Raw genomic sequence first — 27,807 nt, 5'->3', positions numbered from 1 at the left:
GTTGGCAAATAATCTTATTTGTTCTGCCATGTTGTGCTTTAAGGAGACACCATATAGAAACTTTCAGGTCAATGTTGAGGCACTGCATGGATAGTCTGAATACTTCCTGTATGGAAATCATGTTTACAAAAGTTTTCACTCCTACAGCATGCCCTTACTTTATAAATTTTCCCAATATTTCACTATCATGAAAGATCATAAAAAATTAGTGTCACTACAGTTGAAAAAAAAAAATCTCTCACACAAACCAATAAATTTTGAAAAATATTAGAAATACAACAACAAAAAATTGTAATATATATATCTACACTCAGAAAATCCAACAAAACAATAAAATTCTATGTAAAAGAAAATCCACATAGAATAAATTTATCTACACCTGGAAGCTACACCAACATCAACAATGCATATACCACTTGCAGGCATCCAAACATGATCTGTTATCCATCACTGAATCTCAGCTATCACCAAGACTACAATTCACAAGAAAAGGGAATATTTTCCCATGCCAAAGATTATCACACCTGGGATTTTCTTTAGAGTTCTTCTTTGGATCAAGAACTTCTAGCCTCATTTTTTTGTTTTAATTTTCTGCTCTCCTAATTTTGATGATATTGACCTTTTTGATTATTTATCTCTGAAAGGTGATCACATACAGTTTAATTACCTAAACAGTGAGATAATCTTCATTAGAGATTTCAATGTCTATCAACTGGCTCCTTTTCTCGGATTTCACAGAACAAGCTGGAAGAGAATCTGAATTGCTTGCTGTCGTTAGTGATCTAATGCAAATCACTCACCTGTTTACCAGTATTCCTCCAGATAAACCTTGTCATTCTCCCAAAACTCCAGACTTTTTCTTAGCCAGCTCACACCCTTGTACACCTTGGACATTATCAGGGGCGAATGCTGATCTTGAAATTCATGCTTGCTCTTGTTATCATTCAGGGAGTGAGAGGTGTGATTGAAGTCTGATTAGCAGAATAATGAATTACTGGCCATTTAAAACTATATATTTAGAAATTTATGTACATTTAATCATACAAATACAACATTTATTTAACAAATGATATTCTATCTTTTTCAATTTAGCTACTTGAATACAAATTCTACCCTACGGTTCTTCTTTATGAATGGTCAATAACATCGTCATAAAATGTTGGTTGTAACTTAATTTTCCCAAGCAACACACACACACTTGTAAAGACTGTCTGAAGCTCACTGGCTAGAACTACTTTGACTGTGTATGGCCTGTGTTTAAGATGACGTGAATGAAGCGGAAATGGCTATGCGCACGCATGAAATCACAGTGCTGCAGCGAGGACCTGGAAGCTACCACAGCCGAACAAGCCACGGTAGCTTTGACTAGACAAGCAAGCATCGGCCTTCGATACACAATGCAAAGCTCAATTATTGCCGTGCATTAATTGCTTATAAATGCATGCATTTATTAACAAATAAATATTACTTGTTTCTCAAGTAATGAGCTAGCACAGCAAGCATGGAGAATTCGCCCCTGGACATGAGCTCTCTTCTTGATAATTCTGACCATAATCTCATCCATGTGTTTTTATTGCAGATCAGATGCTGTGTCTTGTGGCATTACAATGACCTGTGGGATTTCTCTTTTCATTCTGTCTTTTTTCTCTTGGTCTGATTATTGCTTCTTCTTGCATGATGCAAGTACTTGCTCAATCTAGTAGTGAAATTATTTTTGGTTAGGATGTAGATACACTCACTGATGGCAGTTAAAAATTCCAACTTCTCACTCAACTTACAATGTAGCTTATAACAACTGCAAAAATATCAGTGAAGCCAAAGTAGAATTTGTAAGGATTAGATATACTAAGCTTTCCCCTTGTTCAAATGGCATCTAAGTGAAGACTATTTGGGAAAACTTCTTCACTATTGTGATCCACCTCCCTCATCCTTGTGAACAGTGTGAACATCTCGTAAAGATAAAGCAAACCTCTTGGCATCAGTTTCTCCTTCAACTTTAAATTAAAGATACAAGAAATTATATACTTGGTTTAATCCTTTATCCAAGTGTAAGCAAACAAAGTTTGTGCCTGAAGACCCCTTTTGCCAGCGCATGCTGGCCTTAATATCACAATCCACATGCAAAGTGAGGAGTGCCTGATTTTTCTAACATGTTTGAACTTGTCACAGCATTTTAAACCATTCCAGGCTCATATTAATTTTGATAATTTTTCATGGAACACTTATTCTCTTTCCACGGAACATAGTTTGGGAAACGCTGCTATGCAGTATGGTAACTACCTGGCAATATATGGCACTATCTGGATTGTTGAGAGTTTATTTTTCACTTGGTTAGACTATAATAAGTTTAGTTTAATCCTTTATCCAAGTGTGAGCAAACAAAGTTTGTGCCTGAAAGTATCTTCAGGACTGGGGTAAGGTAGTGCAACACCAGGCACATAATGCAAAGCACATCTCCTTGCGGATATGTGTAATGCTATGCATTAAGGCAAGGGCCACTACCCATACCGGTTGCGACCTTTATTGAGGTCTCGTCAGTGGGAGCCAGGCCCAGTAGTGGAGATACAAAGGCAGAAGCAATGAGAGGTCATCCTAACCTATAGGAGTTGCCAAAGGGTGTGCAACCTTATTATTAAATTACTCCGGATTCAGAGAAAGATGGTGAGAGTTTATTTTTCACTTGGTTAGACTATAATAAATTTAGTTTAATCCTTTATCCAAGTGTGAGCAAACAAAGTTTGCGCCTGAAAGTATCTTCAGGACTGGGGTAAGGTAGTGCAACACCAGCAACTCGTTGCAAAGGTGGAGAAAGCTCTCAGTATCTCCCATAATGCAAAGCACATCTCCTTGCGGATATGTGTAATGCTATGCATTAAGGCAAGGGCCACTACCCATAACGGTGTTGCAGTACCTTACACCAGTCCTGAAGATACTTTCAGGCGCAAACTTTGTTTGCTCACACTTGGATAAAGGATTAAACTAAACTTATTATAGTCTAACCAAGTGAAAAATAAACTCTCAACATCTTTCTCTGAATCTGGAGTAATTTAATAATAAGGTTGCACACCCTTTGGCAACTCCTATAGATTAGGATGATCTCTCATTGCTTATGCCTTTGTATCTCCACTACTGCGCCTGGCTCCCACTGACGAGACCTCAATAAAGGTCGAAACCGGTATGGGTAGTGGCCCTTGTCTTAATGCATAGCATTACACATATCCGCAAGATGTGCTTTGCATTATGGGAGATACTGAGAGCTTTCTCCACCTTTGCAACGAGTTGCCTGGTGTTGCACTACCTTACCCCAGTCCTGAAGATACTTTCAGGTGCAAACTTTGTTTGCTCACACTTGGATAAAGGATTAAACTAAATTTATTATTATCTGGATTGGTTTCGAACTATTGAGGTCTCATCAATGGAAACCGGAGCCAGAAAGATATTAGTGTGATCATTCTTGATATTTCCATGGAATTTGATTGCATCTGGTATTATGGGCTTCTTATGAAGCTGCCATATTATGATCTCTCTCTCTCTCTCTCTCATTCCTTGTGAGTGGATTGCTAGCTTCCTCTTTGGTTGTTGTTCTTGCATGTCATCATATTTTCCATCAATGGAGAGCACCCAAGACAATGCAAAAACCTATACTCTTTTTCCTATACATCAGTGAGCTTCCTTCACTAACATCCAATCTTGTTCATAGCTTTGCTGATGTCATTACAATCTATGTATTGACAAAACCTTGTAGTGCTCAGGTATCCCAAGTTCAAGATCTTCTGTGGCTAATGCCTTAAATACGATCATCTAGCTATTCTCAGCAGGGAGAAGATGATTTAGTGAATTTTAATGCTATCAAAACAAAATCCTGCTTTATTTTGGCAAGAAAAATCTTGCCTACTCTCTCTCTCTCTCTTTTTTTTTTTTTTTTTTCCCCACTGAAGAGGTTATTGGATGTAATGTGTATTTTTGCCAGAGATGTAAGTTAGCCTAAGAAAAATCTGATCTTGCCTGGAGATATGAAATCTAGATATGAAAAGTAAAAGGAGATCTTTCTTGTGAGAAACAAGACATAACTTTTGGTATCACTGAGTTTACAAGTGTGTCCTTAGTCCACTGGAAAACCATCCATAACCATTTTCTAAATCATCAGTTATGGAAGATTTAGGTGCAGTTAGGTTATGAAAGATTTAGGTGTTCTACTGAAGGTGCAAGACCTGCATCTTTGGTAGAGCTGGCCCTGGCCTTTGTCAGATAATGTCTGTAATAGTTGTTTTATTGTCAACTGCATCTGTGTTGCATTCTTTTTTTTGTATTAGTCAGTTGTATGGCAGCTTTACAGCAGATTTTTGGATACTTAAGCATTTTTTTAATTGATATGTTTTTTAAATATATTTTATATTATCCATTTGTGAACAAAATTTTAGAGGGGTGATAATGAACATGAGATAATTCAAACATTCTTTCTAAGGAGTAGAAAGTACCCTATTACTATTAAGCTATTACCATTTTTAGTGTTAAACTATTATTGCATCCAGAGGATACGGTAATAGTGATAGTGCAAGGATGTTTCCCCAAATGAATCTCTATAGTGGAATAAGGAATAAATTTTATTTATTTATTTTTTTACCAATTACCAGTTCAGCTTTTATTAAAAGTACTTTGAACTGTCATGAAGGAATTTTTAGTAGCAGCAATGATTAGTGAAATAATGAAGTGCAATTTACTTCCTTGTTTCATCAATAGTTAATTTTTCAATGATGACTTTGTCATGTATTGAAAATAACATTTAAGGTCGATATGAAAACAGAAAAAATCAGGGAATTTTGTGAATTTTGATGCTCTCTCTGGCTGATATTTATTCAGCAAATAATAATAATAAAGATTATCAACATTTTGCTTTCACCTTGGTATTGTCTAAGGTTATTATTATTATTATTCAGGCCTCCATGGAGTCAAAAGACTCATCGTGGGAGGTCCTTCCTAAGAAACACAAAGTCTATCATACCACTCCTTAAACTCATTGACCGTTCTCGCCCTCACCACTCTATCAGGCAATGCATTCCACGGCTCAACCACCCCTCCATGCAAAGAAACCACTCCTCACCCTCTTGCTCACAGTTTCCTTTCGTAACTTCTAGGTATGGCCTCTTGTCATCACTCCTTCCCGCTGTTCAACCAAGTGAAAGAACTCCCCAGTGTCAACCCTGTAACCACCTCTCAACAGTTTAAAAGGCTCAATCATATCACCTCTCCTTCTTCTATCTACCAAACTCTGCAGTCCACATTCCCTTAGCCGATCCTCATAACTATCATTGTACAGTCCTGAGACCATCTTTGCCATCCGTCTTTGTATCTTTTCCACAGTTAATTTATCCCCTTCAAATCCTGGGGACCAAATCTGAGAACAATAATCCAAGTGTGGTCTGATCAGAGATTATACAATGGAATGATAACACTCTTATCTCTGCAGGTCACTGTCCTTCTCATAATTGCAGCAATCCTCTGTATTACCTTCACCACTTTTGCAATATGTCCCCTAAACTTCAGGTTTCTATCAATCATCAACCCCAGATCTCTTGTCTCCCCAACTTCCTCCAGTAATACTCCTCCCATAGAGTATGCAGCATCCCATCGATGTTTCCCAAACCTCAAGACCTTACATTTTGATGCATTAAACTGACACCCCCATTCATTTGCCCATCTTTCTAGCTTATTCAAATCCTCTTGCAGGGCTACCACATCTGCACTATTACTAATAATCCTTCCCAGCTTCGCATCATCCGCAAACAACTGAATATCCCCTTGCAATCCACTGGCAATGTCATTGATATAAAGGTTAAACAATATAGGTCCTAGTGCTGAGCCCTGTGGGACCCCGCTTGTAACCTTCTGTCTCCTTGAAACTGCTCCACCATACACAACTCTCTGATACCTATCGGACAGCCAATCCTGAATCTAGTTGACCAATCTGACATCCAGACCCATGTGTTGCAACTTAAATATCAGCTTATCATGTGGCACCCTGTCAAATGCCTTTGCTAAGTCTAAGAAAATTGCAGTATATGCCTTTCCCTCATCTAATGTTCTTGTAACTTTATTATAAAAGGCTAGCATATTGCTAAAACAAGAGCGCCCTTTCACAAATCCATGTTGACTCTCACAGATAACATTACTCTCATCTGCCCAATGCTGTATACGGTCCCTCACTACTTTCTCCAAGATCTTAACAACTACTGATGACACACAGACTGGTCTATAATTAGACACTTCCAGTCTGTTACCACCCTTATGCAATGGCACTATCTTACCTTCCTTCCATTCCCTGGGGCACCTTTGCCGAAGCCAGACTTTCATTGAAAAGCCAGGTTAAAGGCACTGTCAGTTCCCTAGCATATTCTCTTAAAACTCATGGTGAAATACCATTCAGTCCCAAAGCTTTATTGACATCCAGAGCTCTCAGTATCTGAAACACACTCTCCTCCTGTATCTCTAAACCTTGAACCTGCCCTATTCCTCTAGCATTAAAACTGACTCCTCCAGGATGAAATACTCCAATAAAGTGGTCATTGAACAATTCCGCTATGTCCTCTGCATCAGTCACTCTATTCCCATTTTTATCCCACAATATCATTCTTCCACAGTCATTTCTCCTCCTACTGGCCACATGGCTAAAAAAATTCCCTAGGATTTTCTTTGGATCTTAGGGCCAATCTCCTCTCATATTCCAGTTTCGCTTTCCTTACCACACTAGTCACTCTTCTGGCCTGTGTCTTATATTCTTCACGCATCCTCTCTTCACCTGTCTCCTTATATCTCTTCCATAGCCTCTTTTTCACATGCAATTCCTGTTTAATATTGTTTGTCATCCACTTTACTCCAAATTGTGTCCTCTTCTTCACTCGTGGTATACAACTTACCATTGCTGCTAACAAATATTTTATCACAATTTCCCACGCACTAACGATATCCCGGCCTTCCAATTCCTCCCTCCATGAAACTTCCCGAAGTTGACGTCTAAGACTATTATAATCACCTGCATTATAATTCCACATAAGTTCCCGTCTCTTTGATACTCCTGCATGTCTATTCATTTTCCAAGTCAAAACCATATGGTCACTCTCTCCAACTGGTGGGAGAGATGTCATCTCAGTTATTATCAACTCTTCTGATGCTATAACCAAATCTAAAACTCTTGAACCTCTTGTTCCCTCTGTTACATGTTGCCTAAGACATTTGTCCCTCAAGAATTCTAGAAATTCCATTCCACTATTGCTACATACATCTTCCTCTCTCCAGTTTAAACTACTGTAGTTAAAATCTCCCATAACAATCATTCTTCTTGCACTTGCCAAACTTAGCTGTCTAAACATCTCCTGGTCCCCATCCTCCATACTCCTGGGTCTGTAGCAATACCCCACTAAATATCCTGTCTTGCCTACCTCTACCTCACACCATATGCTCTCAAATTCGTTTGTCTCACTTCCTTCCAAAGCCTCCACTCTTAGAGGACATAGGTCATCACTTATCATAAGCAGTACCCCACCACCACGCTTTCCCCTCCTATCCTGACGAAAAATGCTATACCCAGCGACTTCTATTCCTGTTATTATATCCCCTTCTGTCAGCCACATCTCAGTGATCCCAATAATTTATGGCCAGGCTGATGCTATCTGCACCACCAATTTCTCTCCCTTATTCTGGATACTCCTGACATTAGTATAAAGCATATAAATGCCATTGTTTCTATACCCAGCATTATCCCTTCTAGACTCCACTGGGCTCAGTGTTACCTGACATCGTCTCCCTTCTCCCAAGTATCCATTCCCACAAGAGGCCACCCCTGTTATCATCCTCCCTGGGACACACTGACTCGTTCAGAACAGCAATCTCTCCAGATGCCTATGTCCTTCCTCATTCAAATGTAAGCGGTCTCTCGCATACAATTCCTCTCTTTCCTCAAACGCACTCCAAGCATCCACATATACCAGTCCTCTCTTGTCACACATTCTTGCTATTATGCCATTCAATATTATCAGTGGTTAACTTCTTCAACACCTGGAGAACTGTCATTTAATTAGCAGTCATCAGTATAGATTTCAGCAATCAAAGATCCACAGTAGATTTCTTTATATATATATATATATATATATATATATGACATATATATATATATATATATATATATATATATATATATATATATATATCACCTACCTCTGGATTTATGCTATGAAGGGTTTGGGAGAAACTTGTACTGTTGTACTCGACATTTTCAAGATATTTGATAGCATCTGGCATTGAGGGCTTCTCAGAAAATTGCCATTTTATGGTTTACCTTTCACCCTTTGTCTTGGGCTGTTCACTGCATGCTATAATGGCAGTCTCTCTCTCTCTTTGGGTTTTCCTACTAATGCAGGTGTTCTTCAGCATTCTGTTATTTTACCAACCCTCTTCATTATATGCATAAACAGCCATTTCTCTTTAATTTGAAACTCAGTTTTGCTAATGATAGCACACTCTTCATTCCTCCTGCTCATGTGACAAACTGTGTGGTGCTCAAGTTGATGGTTTTGGGCTCTTCTATAGCCAGTGTCTTAGACTGATCTCCATGCCATCCTTAGTGAGGTGACAACTTAGGTAGAGCTCAGCTCAGCAGTCACGACCAAATGTCTCTTATTGGAGTGACACATAAACCTTACCTTTCCTGGTTCAAGCACATCACCTTTGTAGCATCCACAACTTTCAAAACACTTGGCATTCTTTTTCACTCAAGATTACTTTTCATCTGTCCAGCTAACTGTAAAAATTCCAAAGTCACCCAATCTTGGAATACTGCTTTCACATTTGGGATGTGTGCATCAAAATCTCAAAAAATTCTTGATTCTCTTCAGAAGAGGACAGTTTAGCTAATTAACAATTCCTTCCTCACAGACTGTCCAGTCACTGTTTCATTCTCTGAGCTTCTGCATTATCTTTACTATAAATATTTCCATGAGTACTGTTCAGTAGAACTGATATCCCTTATTTTCCTGTTTCTGCCAAATCTACCATAACATGATCAACTGCTGCCCAGCATCTGTACACAGTTGAATTGCTATTCCATCAAACCTGCTACTCCCATTCATCTTTCATCTACCTTTTGTTCTCTGAAGCAGCCTTTCTCATGAAGTATTCTTCAAAGATTACAGTCTCCAGCTCTTCAAAAAAGAATATCAACAAACTACCTTTCTCTTGGCCCTGTTCCATACACCACATTGATTTGCTATAGGTTGCAGTGCCTTGTGTTCAAATGGGACTAATTATTATTATTCGTGACACCTCCAAGGAGTCTGAAGACTCGTTGCGGGAGGACACCCACTATACAACTGTCTCCACCACTACTACCAATCATCTCAATCAACGTCATCTACCGCCTACCACCACAACTAGTATTTTTTGTCTGTAAATTGCGTGTGTTCTGAATGGCCGATTTGTCTGTATGCAGGATGAAAAACCTGAGTTTCTGGGAGAAAAAACCCTGCTAATATAGGGGGAAAAATATATAAAAATCAATACCAACTCACCTGCCAAAGAAATGCATTAAGACAGCAATGATTATCCCCGCTTAGTTTGTTGGCATGATTTAACATTATAGATGACAAGTTATAGATGGTTTGTAGGTGTATTAGTATAAAGTTGTTTATTTTTGTTATGAAAGTTTTGAAATATTCTGTACATTTTGTGTTTCTTTGAGTTTCAAGTAAAAAATAAACAAATAAAAAATAAATAAATAAATAAACCTAAAAAAATTAAATGTAAGAACTGTATTTTGAACATAACATAGGAGACAGTTAAGAGTTATGATGTAAATTTGAGCAGTTGATTGAGTAGTAAATGAGGACCAAATAAATTCATGCTATTTATAATAGTTATGCCCTCAAAGGAATGATAGGATTACACTCCTCACCCAAGTTGTTTTTCTTAACTAACGTAATACAATAACAAAGAATTACAAATTGGTTATCCAATTCTTTTTTCTTCTTTTACAATGCCATCTGAAGTTTCAAATAATTAATTGCTGGATGAAGAGGATGAAAATAAGTGAAATTAGAGAAAGGGGAGGGAGAAGTCAGATAAAATAAAGTATTGAGTGATTTGCTTGCAAAAGTATTTTTTGTCTTTTACTATTACCTAATTTAAAAATAATTTTTTTTTTTTTATTAGTGAAGAGCTTATTATGATGTTGATGGAAGCCACAGAACAAAAATGCAAACTGCCAGAATTAAAGCAGCTCATTGATTCTTCTGCAATAAGTGAGATAAGTGTTGTTACTGCAATACTCGTGGTATCCTTCTATATGAGCATCTTCGTATGAAGAAATCACAAAAACATTCTCCTTCTTCTTTATTTTCAGAAAAAATGCAATATTAAAAACTCACGTGATAAAATATGGGAATTTTAAAGTGATAAACCTGCTTTTTTCTTTGTAACTTGGATCTACAAAATTATTACTTTTATTTATTTTTTAATGACTCTCAATTCTCACCCATGAAAGGTTATAAGCCTGAAATATATTAGTACCATGGGTGGGATAAGGATTTTTTTATTTTATTTTTTTATAATTTAATTTTTCTATTTTTATTTAATTTTTTACATAATCTGGAAACATTGTTCTATACCAGCCATGGAACATTTTCAAGCCACTTCCGTCCCCAGTAAGCAGAACAGTGGTTTTTAAACTGGGTAGTGAAGGTTCATATCCCATGTAACAACAATTGCAAATCCCCCATGACCAAATTCAAACCTTGAGCATGTAAATTCGAGAGCAGATGTTCTAACCATTAGCCAGCCATGCTGGCAATTTACCTTCATGGAATCAAAAGAATGGTTGTGGAAGGTTCACTCAAACTGCCACAATGTCTGTCCCACTGCACTTCAAATTGTGAAGTTACACTTGCTATTCTCTGATAGCATATTCCACTTGCTCATCATTTTGTTAGCAAACACCCCCCCCCCCCCACCAATTTTTTTTTGTTATAACTTACAGAAAAGCCATACCCTTATGCAACTTCCTACAAATAAAGTTCACTTTGAAATGAAATGATATATTGCCATTTCTCAATTGTTGCATCACTTGTGTCCTCAATAGCTTCAGTTTTTTTGTATATATATATATAAAAACTTGTGTTGATCTACTAGGTATGCTCTCATAAATACTTGGCACCCAAATAGTAAAAAACTTGATATCCCTGCATAAATAATAGTGCATCATGGAATAAGGAATCAACCATTGTATGAACAGTTGTATCTGCATGGCACTTGGGCAAACAGGCAGGACAGCCACCATCCATATATCAGAGCACCAGGACTTCATCCATTTCTGCCACTCTGGCTGCTCAGGATTAGCAGACCTTGCCCTGAATACCCAGCACAGGATCTGTTGGGAAAAAAAGCCACTTTTCTCCATTGAAGCAAATTTAAATTTGAGACTTTTTCTTGAATCTGCTGCAGCTCTTACCAACTACCCCAACCTAAACAAATATGTTTGTATCAATCTGCCTCTCATATGGAGAACCCTCATCAGCAGACATTCAGCCCAATGACCAAGAACACCCAACCAAAGCCAATAGATGGCATAATCATAGGACATTAGGTCATCCTATATCTTTCTTGTTCCATTTTTGTTACTGAAGTGTGCCTGCGTGCACGTGTTTGATACTAGTGTATTAATTCCTGAAAATGGCAATTTAACTTCGTCGAATATAGGAAGTAATAATTAAAATACTTGGGTTATTATCTTTTCTATGTTGTCAATTTCCCGAAACAACACAATGCATAAGAAGCAATGTATAAGCCTAAACACCAGGATTACTATCATCAATGAAAATTTATTTGCATGGAAGGCCCACGAGTTCGGTACTTGGCACCCAAGTACCGAACTATTGGTATGTAGGTGCTACTCGTATTCTGAAGTAGGCGAGAATACTCAGGTTAGCCTTCCTTAAACATTATAGGGATAGCAGTCATTCCCAGTTGTGTAAAATCAAAATACCATTCCATTCAAACAAAGCACTCTACATTTACAAGTGCATAGCTTTGCTCTCTTATGGGAGCAAATTAGTGCAATGCTTTTTTTTGTGCTTGCAAACATTAACAAAGTTATCTGTACACTACAAGAGGAACTCTCTGCCACACTGAATGCTAACCTTTGGACAATCCTCTTAGACATCTTGAACCCATCGGCTGCTAAGGAATTCAAAAAATTAAAAGTAGGCACATTAAAAAAAATTTGGCAGCCTAGCAGAAAATGTACCATTGCCTGCAGTATTGTTTGAAAACAGCATTGTTAACCTATCCACTACTGTCCTCGAAGCAGATGCCATCAGTGCACTCAGTCGTGGCCAAAACTTGGCCATCGCACCCAGACATGTACCAATCAAAGATTTCATGATCCAAATTGAGCGTGGAATATATAACCTTCCTGCCAGTCAGGCCAACAGTATTAGGCTTGACATAGCCAATGTGCTGTTACAGGCTAAACCTCCTGCAAGCCACTTGCCCAACAAAGAATTTAAATCCCTTCTACATCTGAGACATAACAAAAAAATAATAATCCTGAAAGCAGACAAGGGCAATGCTACTGTCATTCTAAACTATACAGATTATAATAAAAAAAAAACAACAACCACCCTTCTTAAAGACCAGTCCACCTCCCACCAACTAAATTACGACCCTACCTACACACAGATTACAACCATCCATAGACTCCTAAAAAATGGTCACTTCCTGGCCAGCAGACGTGACCAGCAAACTAAAATCTTACAATTCCAGACACCTCTCTGCCTCTATTATTTATGGACTGCCAAAAATCCATAAAGAGGATCTACTAATTGTAGATGGTATGGACTTGCCCACCTTCAAACTAGCCAAACATTTAGCCAAAGTGTTTTCTCTAACTATTGGTAATACCTCATCACATTAAAAAAAAAAAAAAAAAAAAAAAAACCAGCCCATTTTAAGTTCAGTATACAAGACCTCGTGCTCCTCAACACTGACGTAATGGTTAGTTTCGATGTCACCTCCTTATTCACAAATGTCCCACTTAAGGACACCCTGGCTCTTATCCAAGCAGAATTTCCTCCTGATATCTCAGTCCTATTTCATTTCACCATGAACTCTGACTATTTTGTTTGGCAAAGAAAATTCTACAAACAAACAAAAGGAACAGCTATGGGCTCCCCTCTTTCTCCATCCTAGGCTAACATTTTCATGGAGATATTTGAAAAGAATGCCCTTAATTCTTCTCCCCCTTAAACCCACTATTTGGCTATGCTATGTGGACCTGATGTGTTTGCAACTTGACCTGGACACTTCTCTATCCCATTTAAATAGCTAACATACAAGGATCCAGTTTCCAACAGAAATTAACAACTCTCTGCACTTCCTATAGACATCCTAGTTACAAGACAACTAAACGGATCTCTGACCTTCACCATCTACAGAAACCCCCCTCCCCCCCACACACAGGCAAATACATCCACCATCACATCATTCCCCTCCCAAAAATAAGGAACTGTAAAAATCTTGCTCCAGTATAGCTGTAAATACATCCATCAACAATCACCTGATCGTCTTCAATACTACCAAAATGCAATCTTGCTTTTTTTTTTTTTTTGTTTGAAAGGAGCTCACCTATCCTTGTGGTCAGTAATACACAAATCATAGAACAGGATCAGATTTCATTCCTTTGACTGACATTTACATCCAGCCTTTCCTGGTACGAACATGCACATCAGTAGCTTCTTCAGCCTCTAAAAACTAAGCACTTTTTGCTCAGGATACTACTATTCAATTGTCCACCGAGTACAAGTCCCAAATCTGCTCATCCTTAGAATACATACTGTTCAAATGTTTGAGTGGGATGCTCAAAGCATCCTTAAAATTCTTGATGCCATGCAGAGGAGGCTGTTAGACGACCAGTCTCTCACTGATTTGCTTCATTCACTATCTCAAATGCACTTTTCATTTCTTGTAAGAAAGAAGGAAAATCATTTACTATTAAAAAAAAAAAAAATACCCAGGTTGAGTTGGGTTGTTTTGAATTATGAGTGAAGCAACTAATCTGTTAGGCCTATGTGTCATGTTTGCAAATTGTATGTTTTTCTGCCCAATTACCTATTTTGTAGGATGAAAAAACCTGGTTTTTTTCATCCTATAAATTTCTGGGAAGGAAATCTTTGCCACCTCCATATGGGACTAGTTAACTCATCGGTTGAAAATAGATGTGATTTAAACCAGGTCTTTCCATCCAAAAGGTACCATCAGTGCTGACCTGAGCTATAGAGACCTTAAAATTCATGCAAATCTCATATAGTAGTGCTGAAAGAAATTTAGATTAAATTAATTTATCTTGTTTTATTAAAAGCTTTTCAAAATACTTTGATAATAATGGAAAGGATGTGTTTAATATTTCATACATTTTCAAATATATAGAAATTTTTTGTACGTTTCAAAACAGACATGCATGCATTGTGACCTCCTCATTCACTGTGTCAGCCAAAGTCCCATAGGCATAGTGCTATTTTAAAGAAAATTCACTATAATAAACTATTTCTGTGATGTCTACAAGTTCTCTATAGTTAGTCAATTGTATATGAGCAAAGAGATTGCAGTAAAGGTGGCAAGAAACCAAACATATAGCTGTTGTTTTCCTGATGGTATTCTTCCTAAAAACAAGACAAACAACAGTTTGCTTTAGCTTATTGTGAAGCTAAGGCAAACTGCTTACCTTATTTGTAAAGTTTTCATATATGATTTTTTTAGCTTATTTTGAAAGTTTTCATATTTGATTTTAGCTTATTTTGAAAGTTTTCTTATTACAAAATAGAACATAGTGTAACTTTTTTTTTAAAAAATCAGATTCATTGTAAGACTTCTCTTCCAGATTCCTCCAACCACAACTCGAATACTTCTCAATCATTTTAAATGGGATAAAGAAAAATTGTATGAAAGGTAAGGAAATTGATTTAGTTGTAAATGTTTAATGTGTTTTGTTATTATTCTGTTGTACTTTTTCTAGAAAAGATACTTTTTATTTAAATATTCAGATATTGCTTCTTTCTCTTTGACAACTTTTGTTACCCACAGGAAGTAGGCAGAACTCTTTTAGCCGTAACTAATTTTTGAAGAATAGTGGGTAACTAGTCTCCATCCTTCAAGTATTCAGTAATAGTGAGGCCAAATTATCAATAAATCAAAAGTTTTTTAGGAGAGAAAGTATATCGGACAACTTCTGCCATATTTTGGCCCTAAATCCTAACACTTGTATTCTAGTCTGTAATAGTGTGAGTTCTATGGTCAAGTTTTTGAAATGCAAGGTTAAAAATCCAATTTTCTGGGAGGAAATACTTGACTTGCCTATGGCAAAGATCAACTGACTTGGGAATTAGTTGAAGAAAATCTTAGAAAAGTAAAAAGTTCCTCTAGTTGGCAACTAGAATCAAACGTAGAATGGTCTTTCTTAGGGTAGGTGACCTAGCACTATGGATACAAATACCATTTCCACAGGACTGCACAAGCACCATCAGATATTGCCATTTTGTTATTTAAAAATGAGAAATCCTCAAATTAACGATGCGCTGCAAAATCAATTATGAACATATTTAGATTTAAGTATTGACCTCTTTTTGACTTATTCAAACTTAAGTAGAGTATGTAAATTTGTTTGCCTTACTCAGTGGCAGATTACCCATTAAGGCAATGAGGCACGTGCTTAGGGGGACCCCCAAACCAAGACATTTTCCTATAGTGTTTCAAAATAGATTGTTTTCAGTAAATATAATAAAAATCTTGATTATTTTAAGTGAAAAATTTTTCAAAACAATTATTACGTTTTAATACGTATTTTGAACAGCACACACAATTTACGCTTTAAATAATGCTGCAATACCAATGTTGGCACTAGTTGACAAGCTTTGTATTTTGAACAGCACGTGCTATCTACGCTTCAAATTAAACCGCATTATCAATGTCTGTGCACGGCGCTGTTGATAGCTTCGAGGTCACGAAAACTGATTGCATTGCTGAGATAGGAGGTTTCGCCTGGTTGTTCCTTAACTTCATTTGTTATTGAATCGTGTAAAAGTGAGGTGTTTGTTTCAAAAATAACTTTTTAGTGTGACTTTTTGTGTTTTCATTATTTGAGTGTAGTGCAAGTAAAAAAAAAACTTCGTAAAATTGTAAAAAAAACTTAAAAAAATAAAAAAAAATAAAAAGTTTATTATTTATCATCCTTTAACAGGCAGAAAAATCCAGAAGTTCAAAAAATTCAAAAGTACAAAATTTTGTTTATTTGCCACCTGACTTTTATTTTTTTTTATTCTTTTTTTTTATTATTATTTTTTTGAGGATCCCCAAATATAATTTGCCTAGGGGCCCCAACTATCCTTAATCCGCCACTGGCCCTACTTTTTGATGCAAGTAATAAAGTTCATCACTATCTTATTCTTGTAGATAGGTTTATATGTTGGTTACTCATAAGTATTACATCTTCAGGAAATCGCAATGTAAGCTAAAATATTAATTATAAGACTTTAATACTTTACTATATTTCAGCAGTATTACATTGCCATCATCAGGGATCCTAAAAAAACAATGATATGAGCACACAGGCACTAACACTAAACAAATGAAACTGAAGAAAATCAACAGAATTTGAGCCTAGAGTTCTAAATAGTGCCCCCTAGTGGACTAAATTGCATAATCTTGTCTGTTCGACTGAAGATCTTAGAGCGTATGCTTCCCAAATTTGGGGCAGTCTTATGCACACCCAAATTTGTTGAAGTTTGGACAGTTTTTTTCAGGACTGAGGCAGATTCAAGGAATAGTCTTTTGTATTTATATTTGTTGCGGTGTAACAGAGTGGCCTTCAGCATATTCTGTGATAGGTGTCCAAAGCATGGTTAGCAAGTCCTCAGTGGCTGTATTAGTGGAACTGGATGTAGTCCTTGTGTTCAGTTATTCTGATATTGGCTGTCCTGCCTGTTTGGCCATAGTAGAACAGTTTGCAACTGCAAGGCACCGGGTATATTCCTGGTAGGTCTAGAGGGATGTGGCTGGTCTTTAGTGGAACAGATAAGATATGCCAGTTTCTTATCTGTAAGTGGTTGTAAGGTCGTATTTTCTTAGGATTTTTGTCAGTTTTTCAAATGTGCCCCAGATATATGGAATGGCGATAGATTCTGAGTAATCTCTGCTCTGAAAGGGGAAAGGAAGAGGGGGTTGCTGTTAGAGGTATATTTTTTGGGGTTGTAGCCATTAGCTAAGAAAGTGTTGAAAGAATATGGTTGAGTTCAGTAGTTAGGGCACTGTTGTCAGAAGTGATTAAGTCACACCACCTGATTGCACCATCAGGTGGTGTGAATGTGTCTACCAGAATGTGTAGGGTATTCTGTAAACAGAGATGTAAGGGAAACAGGCTGTGTGTAATCAGAGTGGCTAGGAATGGGAGACTTTGTTGTTTTCCTCTTCGAAGTTAAACTGGATCTTGGGGTGTTGATTGTTTGGATGTGTTAGGAAATTGTGGGTGTATCTAGGCCATGTGGCCAAATGGAGAACACATCATTCACATAGTGTAGCCAGACAGTGGGTTTATGTGGGACAGAGTTTAAGGCTTTTTCTTCAAAGGTCTCCATGAAAAAATCGGCCAGGGATGGAGAAAGTGGAAAACTTATGGCTGTTCCCTCTAACTGTTTGTAAAATTTTCCTTGACAAACAAAATAGCCTGAGTTCATTGTGAACTGAAAGGGCTGAGATTTCAGAAGGAAATATGGCTTGGATGAGGTCTAAGGCTTTGAGTGGGACATTGGTGCCAAAACTGACCATTATGTCAGTGTGTTGCAGTGTGAGGTTTTCTATACTGGCTTTAAAGTGGGCTGAGTTTATATATGTGTGGAGGTGGTGTATTGCCAGTATATTGTGTGAGTCATCATCATCATTTATTTATAATTTTACAATTATAAATAGGGGAAACAAATCAAAACAAATAAGTAGTCTGTGTACTCACGTCATAACAACCTCCAAGATTAGGACTTGGAGGTTGTTATGACGTGAAAGAAAACCAGGCTTCTCTGCTAATATGCTAATTGACGGATCTCTGATGCAGAGAGTGTTGGGGGAAATGGGGAGAATATTGTTGATATATTTCCAATATGGAGTTCGGGGTCTGCCTCTTTTTCCATCTGTAGGGGTGTAGAGAACCAGAGCATCAAAGGGTACAGAGGGTGGATGTCTAAGTTGGTGGCCAAGCCATTTTATTTGGTTTCTTTGAACAGTGCTGACTAGCGGATCTTGCTAGGTTTCATCTAATATTGTTGAGTAGGGAATGTGGTCTTCCCAGGAGTAATCCAGAATATTTCTTAGACAACTAGTTCTAAAGCTATTTTTAATATTGGTCGCTGCTTTTGTTGAGATGTTCCAGGTCTGGGAGCTGTACAGAAAGATAGACTGGCTGGTGCACTTGTAAAGATGAATCTTCGCCTACTTTAAGATGAGGCTCGACTTTCATATTTTATTAAGACTTCTGTGGAACTGCAGTGCTTTCTGTTTTCTTGTTTTAATGTCTGTTAAGGAATCTGAGATGTGTGATCCAAGGTATACAAAGTCCTCTACTTCTTCAAGGTGATCATTTTGATTTAGATGTGCCCATCTATCTGATGTTTTAATATCTTTTGTTTTTTTGAGAGTTTATTTTTAGTCCAAATATTTCTGCATTTCTCCTAAGGCTGTTGAAGTGGTTTTGGGCATCTGTAATGTTGGAGTCAATGAGAACTATATCATCTGCAAAGCTCAGGTCTTCAAGGTATATCTGTATATATGGGTCTTTGATAAGGATTCCAAATTTAACTTTAATTTAAAAATATAGTCAATCACAATGATGAAGAGATAGGTGGCCAGAGTATCTCCCTGTAGGATTCCTGTGGTGATGGGAAAACTGTCTGTTTTGTCTCTTGATATCCCTGGTAGGGTGCCTTGATTGCCCTGGTAGGGTGCCTTGATTGCCCTGATAAGTTTAGGTGGAATGCCGTAAAGTTTGTGTTTCCCATAGTCGTTCCCTGTCAACAAAATCCAATGCTTTTGGATTACTAATTCTGGAATACCAAAATCCAATGATTTTGGAAACTACCAATTCAAAAGCAATGGTAGTTTCTTGTCCTTTGAACCTTCTATTCGTCTTCTGATGCAGTGAATGTGTTCTAGAGTACCATGTTTTTTGAGGAATCCAGCCTGGTTTGTACAAAGTAATGGAGTTATGTGGCTCAGTTCTATTTAATATCATTCTATTGTAGATTTTTAGTGGAGCAGAGAGGAGTGTGATTCCTCTGTAGTTTTCAGGTTTGTTCCGGTTACCCCTTTTTTTGGAATTGGTATTATTAGACCCTCTTTCCACTGTTCAGGAACTTTCCCAGAGGAAAGTGCAAAGTTATATATGTGTAGAAGTTGTTCTTTGATATCTATAGAGCAGTGCTTTAAAGCCTCAACTGTGATGCCATCTGCTCCTGGTGATTTTCCTGCTTTTGGTTGTTCAAGGGCCATTGTGAACTCCTGCATGGTGAAATCGTCGCAGTTGATGCTAAGAGTTTCCAGTACTATGGTTTTCGAGATGAAATCAGTGTTTGGGGTTGGTGTGTTTGGAAGTGTGCTTCCATTCATCAAGTTCTTCGGTCTTGTTTTCAAACGAGGTTCCATCTTTTTTCTTGATTCTCAATACTCTGGGTTTTCTTTCTGCTGTGCTCAGGGACTTTGCCATTTTGTAAGTTTCTCTTGTTTTGTGCAATTTTTGATAGTTTTCTAGCTCTTGACAGACATTCTAGGTGTAGGCTTCTTTATCTTTTGAGAGAGCTTCATATACCTCTGTGTTTAATTGCTTTAGTTAATTTTTATATTGAAGGGAATCTTGGGTTTTTACTTTGTGTTTTATTTTATTGCGCTTGTCAATCAGTGAGTTTGTTTCTTTGGTTACCCAGTCTTTATCTACACTTTTTGTGTTTGATTGAAGAAATGTTTGGGAGGCTGCTTGATGAATGACGCTAGCTATTGCTTTAAATATGTTGTCTGTGTTATCATTCGATACTGCTTGTGGGTGGTTGTACTTTGTGAGTTGCTGGAATTGATTTGCCTTGTAAGAGTCATTTAATTCTTCCCAATTGTATCTGAGGTGTTTTTTCTGTGATTTAGATGATCTTAGTTGTAGCTTTAATCGTGCGCTTACAATTCTGTGATCAGAGTTTATTTCTATGCTGTTGTATGCTCTACAGTTTTGGGCTGACCTTATCCATTTGCCATTTATTAAGATATGATCAATTTGAGCCTTAGTTCCATTGGGATGTTGCCAGGTGCATTTTCTTTCTAATTTATTTGGGAATTTTGATTGAAGAGATATCAAGTTCTGAGAGTTGCAAAAGTCCACAAGAAGATGGCCGTTTCCATTGGTTGAGTCATGGTAGGTATATTGTCCTATGTTTTTTGTGTTTCCAGCTACATCTTTTCTGATTTATGCATTGAAATCCCCTCCAACTATGTGCATATTTTGTGCAGGTATTTTGATAATGTAGTCAGCTTGGTTTTGATAGGTTTCTTTGTCTTTATTCTCTGCTGCTTCTGTAGGTGCATATGCACATGTAATTGTTATTTTTGGGTTTGCATTTATTGTAATAGCTATTATTCTTTTTGAAACACTTTCTATTGATAGAATATTTTTGTAGACTCTGTTGTTTACCAGGATTCTGACTCCGCCATTTCCAGATTGATCTGCAGATGAATACACAAAGGTCCATTTATGATTATGGGACCTGATTTCATTGAATGCCAAGTGGGTTTTCCATTGATGCTCCCCTGCAAAGTTCATAAAATTTTCCACATTTTAGGAGGGTGCGAACATTATATGTTGAGATAATTATGGCAGAAATAGCATTTAGAATGCTTCTTTCCTTCATCAGCCTGAAGGCTTCCCTGTGGGCTTTGACCTTCACCAACCATTGGGGGAGGATTGAAGTGTGCTCTGTTGTTTCATTTTGGATTGTTGTTTCCTTTCGTAATCTGAAGTTATCCACATATCAGGTGATCAGTACTAATATGCTTCACCAGCCACGTCCACCTACTGGTGGAGGGGTGGTCTACCAGAGTTTCCCAGGGGGTACTACATGGAGGTGTGGCTTGGATTTCACCCCCCCCCCCCATTGTGGGAGTACTTGGGCTAAATGTTTGGTTAATATTTGGGTGGATCAGTGCCATCCACAATGGAACGTAATGGCACATTTTGTTTATAGAGTTTTGGTATATCTGGGGGGGGGGGGGGAGATCTAGAGTTATAAGGTTTTAGTCTTTTAGTAAAAAAAAAAAAAAAAAACCTAGACAAAATTAATCAGTTCTGATAATGCTAACTATTGAACTTTTGAACTTGACCATATCCTTACCACTTTCTTACCCAATGGCTGCAACTCCCCCCCCCCCCAATTAAAACCCTGTAAACTCCCCTCCCCCTTCAGAGCAGAGATTACTCAAATTCTATCACTATTCTATATATCTGAGGCACATCTGAAAAATTGACAAAAATCCTAAGAAAATATGACCTTACAGATAAGAAACTGGCATCTCTTATCCGCTTCACTAAAAACCAGCCACATCCCCTAGATCTATCAGGAGTATACCAGGTCCCTTGTGGTAGCAAACTATCTTACCATGGCCAGACAGGCAGGACAGCCAATATCAGAGTATCTGAAACACAAGGACTACTACATCTGGTTCCACCAATACAACCACTCAATACAGTCCTGCCTGTTACACTATAGCAAATATGAATATGAAAGGCTATTCCTTGAATGTGCCTCAGCCCTGAAAAACTTTCTAAACCTTAACAAATTTGGGTGCATGAGACTGTCCCAAATTTGGGAAGCATACATTCTATGACCTTCAGCCCAATGGACAAGACTACCCAATTTTGCACACTATGGGGTACCGCTTAGGACTCAAGGCTCGACTTCTGTTCCTTCCTTCAGCCTCATTTATTCAGTGTTAGTGCCTGCTTGCATATATTATTGTTTTTTGTGATCCCTGATGATGTCAATGTAATATTGCCGAAATATAGAAAATTATTAATTAGTCTTTTCTAATTAATATTTTAATATACATTATTTCCTGAAAAATTAATAGTCATCACTAGCTTAGTCAGTTAAGAGCCTTATGATATTGTACTTTCAGAGGTATAATAATATCTAGATGATCATTAGTCATAAATAAGATCCAACAAAGCTTAACTTAATGCTGAAGTACAAATAGAGTTTGAACTAAATTTAAGAAATAAATTAAAAAAAGATAAAAGTGAAAATAAACTACTAAGAGATTGAAATCGAATCCTTGCTTCCCTCATTTATATTGCTTTTGAGATCCTCGAAGTTAGGTGCTCACCTTATTTGTACACAGTAATACCTCATCTGTTTTTTGATCCAAACATCAAATGCAGATGAGGTATTACCGTTTGATCCAAACGGTAATATCTCATCTGTTTTTTGATCCAAAATAAAAGTACAAAATATGATAAAGAAGTCTAGCAAAGAACCAGTGAAATTTCATTTTAGTTTTCATGTGCATAGGTCTGCACTTTTAATAGTAACCATTTACCAAGGTTTCATATTTAATTCTAATTTTTACGAAAAATAATGCAGAAAAATTGCAGATTTGTAGTGACAAATGTCACTACAAACTAGTCAACTTGTCAGCTGATTTGACTGAATGACCTGAATGGTCATGACATTTATGATGAGTGAATAATTTTTATTTATTTATTTTAAAGAATGACTGATGTGGAATAATTGTTTGAGAAACAAGTATTTAGTTTCAAATATTCAAAACATCTCTTATTTTTGGTATGATTAACAGTTACTTAAATATTTTTATACTTCTGAAAGGCAGTTTTAGTTGGGATATTTTAAGCAGGATGCATTGCCACTGTCATACAATTTGTAATTTGTTGTTGGCTGAATTAGGTAATTTTGTAGCAAATTAATCACCCATCTCTCCATATGGATGAACCATCTCTACCATTTCATGCATCATATTCATGTTGTATCATGTATCTAAGTGGGATTTCAATTTCAGTGGATGCTTTGCCATCTTTTCACTGAAATGATTATTCAGGAGTAGAATCCAAAAGAAGGTTTCTGACTAGTGTTATGCCACAGGGTTCTGTTCTAGGACAGCTACTGTTTAATTTGTACATTAATGACATAGGAAAGGATCTGAGAGGAACTGTTCAGTTAATTGCCAATGATGCAAAGTTTGGTAGAGCCATAGGGCAAAGGAGAATGGATGTCAGTTTAATGTGGCAAAGTGTAAGGTTATGCATTTTGGAGTGAGAAGATTACCTGCTGTATACTACATTGGTGGAACTGTACTTCAGGAAATTGACAAAGCTAGAGTGTTAGTGAGGGAGTTAAAGTTTAGGTGGTACGTAGCAAAAGTGTCTAATGCATCTCATCGGATTACTTGGTTACTGAAGAATACTTTGACGAGCAGAGACAAGCAGGTTATTATTCCTATTTATCGAGCCTTGATAAGACCCCATCTTGACTACCGCAAGCAGATCTGGGTGCCAAGATTTCTTGGTAATGAGGAGGAGGTGGAGAGAATCCAGAGGCGAGTGACCAAGATGGTAGCAAGTCTATGGAATGAACTTTACCAGAACAGGTTGAAGATTTGTGGGTCACAGAAATTGGTTGATAAGTGGAAAAGGGGTGATTTGATTGAGACATACAAATTACTGAGGGGGCATTTACAAGATTAATTCAGATGAAATTTTTTAGAACAGGTCTGGTAGTGAGAGAACTAGGGACCATCCATAGAAGCGAGTTAGAGTGTAGTTAGCAAGGGTGTTAGAACTAGGTTTTTTGCTTGGAGAGTAGTGAATGAGTGGAATAGGTTGCCAGAATCTGTTGTGGTACCATGACTGTGAATGAGTTAAAAGTAAAGTATGATAGATATTGTGCAAATGTTGGATAGTTCTTGACATGATGTTTAGGGCCTCTCTCTCGACGAGTTTAAGGACTCCTTGAAGCAGCCTGTAGTAGTAGTAGTAATAATAATAATAATATATTCAGGATTGCACTTTTGCTCTTCCATAGTACAGTTGTGATGACATCATGAGTTGTAAAGACTTAAGAAATCCATATAGAATATGAAGAACCTTGATATGAGCTTTTCAGCTGAAGGATGACTCCCCTTCAGGTAGTTTTTCAACCTGCAGAACAAGCAAACCAGCCAGAGAACACATTCAATTTACAGAGTACACTCACCTCAGGCTTGAAATGGGGAAAGGCAGCAGGAGTGGATGATATTCAATCATAAATGCTGAAGTATGGTGGTATAAATGTCTTACAGTGGCTGCACTGCATTGTTCAGAAGGCCTGGACATAGGGACGAATTCCCGATGATTGGAGTAGAGCTCTTATAGTACCCATATGTAAAAAGGGAAATAAAACTGAATGTGAGAATTACAGAGGTATTTCCCTACTGATTGTTCCTGGTAAGGTTTATGCAAGTATACTTGAGAAACGGTTGAGAAGAATTGGTGAAGATCAAGCTGGATTCAGGGCAAATAGAGGCTGTCAGGGGATCAGATCTTCACTTTACGACATATTCACATGATTGTTGAAAAATCATGTGAATATAACAAAGATCTGTATTTAAGTTTTGTCGATCTGGAAAAGGCATATGACAAGGTGCCAAGAGAGAAGCTATTCAATACACTGCAGTTATATGGTGTCAATGGGGCAGTTATCAAGCAATACTTAGTCTCTATTTGAGTTGTAAGGCAGCAGCTAGAATTGAAGGAAGTACAGGAAGATGGTTTAATGTTAAATCTGGTGTGAGACAACGATGTACGTTATCCACTCTGTTATTCATTATCTATATGGATCACATTATGAAGGAAAGTGGTATTAAACATGATATCAAAATTGGAGATGTTAATGTCAGCTCTTTGCTTTATGCGGACGATGTTATATTTCTAAATAAATCTGCTACAAGTCTGCAAGATTCCCTGACTAGATTGAATAACTGATGTAATAGATATGGTATGAAGATCAGCAATAAAAAGACAAAGAAAATAGGCAGAATAGGTGAAAATGTCAACTGTGTTGTGAACGGAGAACCTGTGGAACAAGTAAAACATTTCAACTACTTAGGCATGATTTTTAGTGAAGATGGTAAATTAAATATGGAAATAGATAACAGAATCAGCAAAGCCGGTATGGCAGGAAGTCAATTGAATAAATTCATATGGAATAAGAGAGAAATTAGTCCGAACACTAAATTAGCTGTATACAAGACAGTGTTCAAACCAGTTTTAACATATGGATCTGACAGCTGGGTCAGAAGTAAAACACTTGACCAAAGACTAGAGACTGCAGATATGAGAGTCCTGAGAAAGATTAGAGGCGTGAACAGATGGCATCAATGGCAATACCGTATTAAAAATGAGGATATTAGGAAAGAACTTGACATTGTCAGCATCGAGGAATGCATTAGCAAAGCTAATCTCAGGTGATATGGTCACTTAAACAGAATGGGCAAGGAAAGATTTGCAAAACAAGTGTTCTCTGCCAGGTTGGCAGGAAAACGACCCAGAGGAAGACCAAGATATAGGTGGATTGATGCCGTACAAAGTGCCTCAGAAGATAGAAATATATGATCTGATAATGATTGGGTCTTGACAAGTAACGGACTGATTTGGAGGAAAATTGTAGATAGGAAGTTAGTAATGATGTAAATTTTTCATGTAGTACTATCATATCCTGTACATCCCTTGAGGGTACATGGCAGGAATTTGATAATGATGACGATGACTGGCCTCAGTGCTAATTATTTAAGCCATAATTCTAGCCAACCAACTTTTGCTTTTCTGTCTCGTTATCTCTAACATTACCCTTATTTCCTACACCAGATATGGAAAGACTTAAGTGGCATTGATTATTCATAATAGTGCTTCACGATAAACAACACTGTGTAGGTGGCAGGGTTTTTCTTCCTAGAAATCTAGTTTTTGATCCTACAGAATGGGTAAGCTAGCCAGGAGTTCACAGATATAATAATGACCACTATTCTTAGTTTCTTCAGCTGTAATTCCAACAACTATAACCACATTCTGAACTTATTATTGAAGAAAAGCTTCAGTCTTCTCTACAGATTCAAACAAAACAAATTTATGTGATCAGTAGAGAGTTCAAGAGTTTAAGGGAAGCTCACTCATGCCTAAATACTTCTCTCTTTGACTATATTGATTGAGGATATGCCTACAGCATCTAGTGGTAGCCTATTCCACACATACCGTACGTTATGTTATTTGAAGAATCTAGACTTTACATGCTTCCTGATCACACCCTTTGTGAGTTCGGATGATCCCAAAGTCTACTCCCATTGGCCTAAACTGTAAAACCTCACTTGTATTTATGCTATAAGATCCTCTTGCCAATCTTTGTCTGTCGTATCTCTTCATTTTGTTCCTGAAACCTTGAAACACCACATTCTCTTAATCTCTCCACAAATGTGCAACTCCTTAGGTCACTTATCTTGGTTACCTGCTGCTGCTGGATCTTTTTGACTATCGCCCCCATTAATTTGAAAAAGGAAGTTATTCTCCCAGTTTACAAAGCTTTAATAACCCCTTTTTTGACTAAAAAAAAAGGAGACTTAGTGATATGATTGACATTAATAAAATGTAAATACTTATCATCTCTCTTTGAATTATATTAGTTGATAATATTCACTGCTGCTGCTGCTTCTGAACCTTTTCGACTGTCTCTCCCTATTAACTTGAAAAAGGATGTTATTCTCCCAGTTTACAAATCTGTAAACATCTGTCACATCTGATCTGTGCTGCATGCCGGCCAGATTGGCTGAGTTATTAGTGTATCTACTCTCCAGCCAAGAGGCCGTGGGCTCGAATTCTTCCAGAGGCATGGATGCTTGTGATTGTCCTACTAACTGTTTACCATATGTACTGCTGTAACCTGTGTCCTGGCACAGTATGACCCTTGATATCTTTGCACCATAAAAATCAACCCTAACTACTGTGCACAGATATTCACCTGGGTTCCAAGTTAACATTTACTTAAACATTGCAGTTATCCAGTGGAGTACCTCCATTTTAGCAGTGCTGTCCTGAAACTTTAATTTTCCAGTAGGGACTATAATTTGTAAGTTTCTCTAGCATCATCAACTACTTGCAGCAAATCCCCTTTAATGTAGCATCCTGCTTGCAATCACCTCAGTCCAAAATACATAATCTTGCACTTAAAAAATATTAAACTGACACTCATTAATATCTTCTTATAGATTAATCAGTCTGCAGGAAACTATGTACTGTGTGTCTCTTATCATTCACCACAACTTAGTATTCTTCTTCTTAAGTAGCTTCTCCAATTTGGAGGTTAGCAATTGTGGTACACCAGAGTGTCCGATCCTCTGCCATTCTTTTGATCTCGTAATAGCTCTTGTTAGTATTAGTATTAACTTATATTAACTTAGTATTATCGACAAATAACTGGATATTACCTTCTAGACCAGTGTTTCCCAAGCTTTCAGTATCTCCACATATCCCTTTTAAAATTTCAGTAACACTGGAATACACTCCTTTTCAGGTAAAGGCACTTTGGGAGAAGTTATATTTTATTCACACATGAATCATTCTTAGAGTATTTATTTTCTAAACATTTGTGTTATAATAAATTGCAAACATGTGAAACATTTTTTAATTATTAAATACATTTTTTTGTTGTA

The 27,807-nt window shown here is 37.2% G+C and overlaps 1 protein-coding gene across 1 annotated transcript in view; it reads left to right on the top strand.

The window, feature by feature from the left end:
• The window catches only part of LOC150092972 (E3 ubiquitin-protein ligase arih1-like), a 222,666-nt gene that overhangs the window by 10,821 nt on the left and 184,038 nt on the right, over positions 1-27,807 (top strand). Inside the window, exon 2 of the mRNA XM_090414057.1 lies at positions 14,921-14,988. Coding sequence (XP_090270183.1) covers positions 14,921-14,988 — 68 coding nt within the window. The remainder of the gene's footprint in view (positions 1-14,920; positions 14,989-27,807) is intronic.

Source organism: Typopeltis vanoorti, chromosome 24 (genome assembly GCF_054136105.1).
Source record: "Typopeltis vanoorti isolate ZY-2024b chromosome 24, IOZ_Tvanoo_1.0, whole genome shotgun sequence".
Taxonomy (NCBI): Eukaryota; Metazoa; Arthropoda; class Arachnida; order Uropygi; family Thelyphonidae; genus Typopeltis; species Typopeltis vanoorti.
Note: the sequence above shows the minus strand (reverse complement) of the source record. Positions and strands in the feature narration are given on the sequence as shown.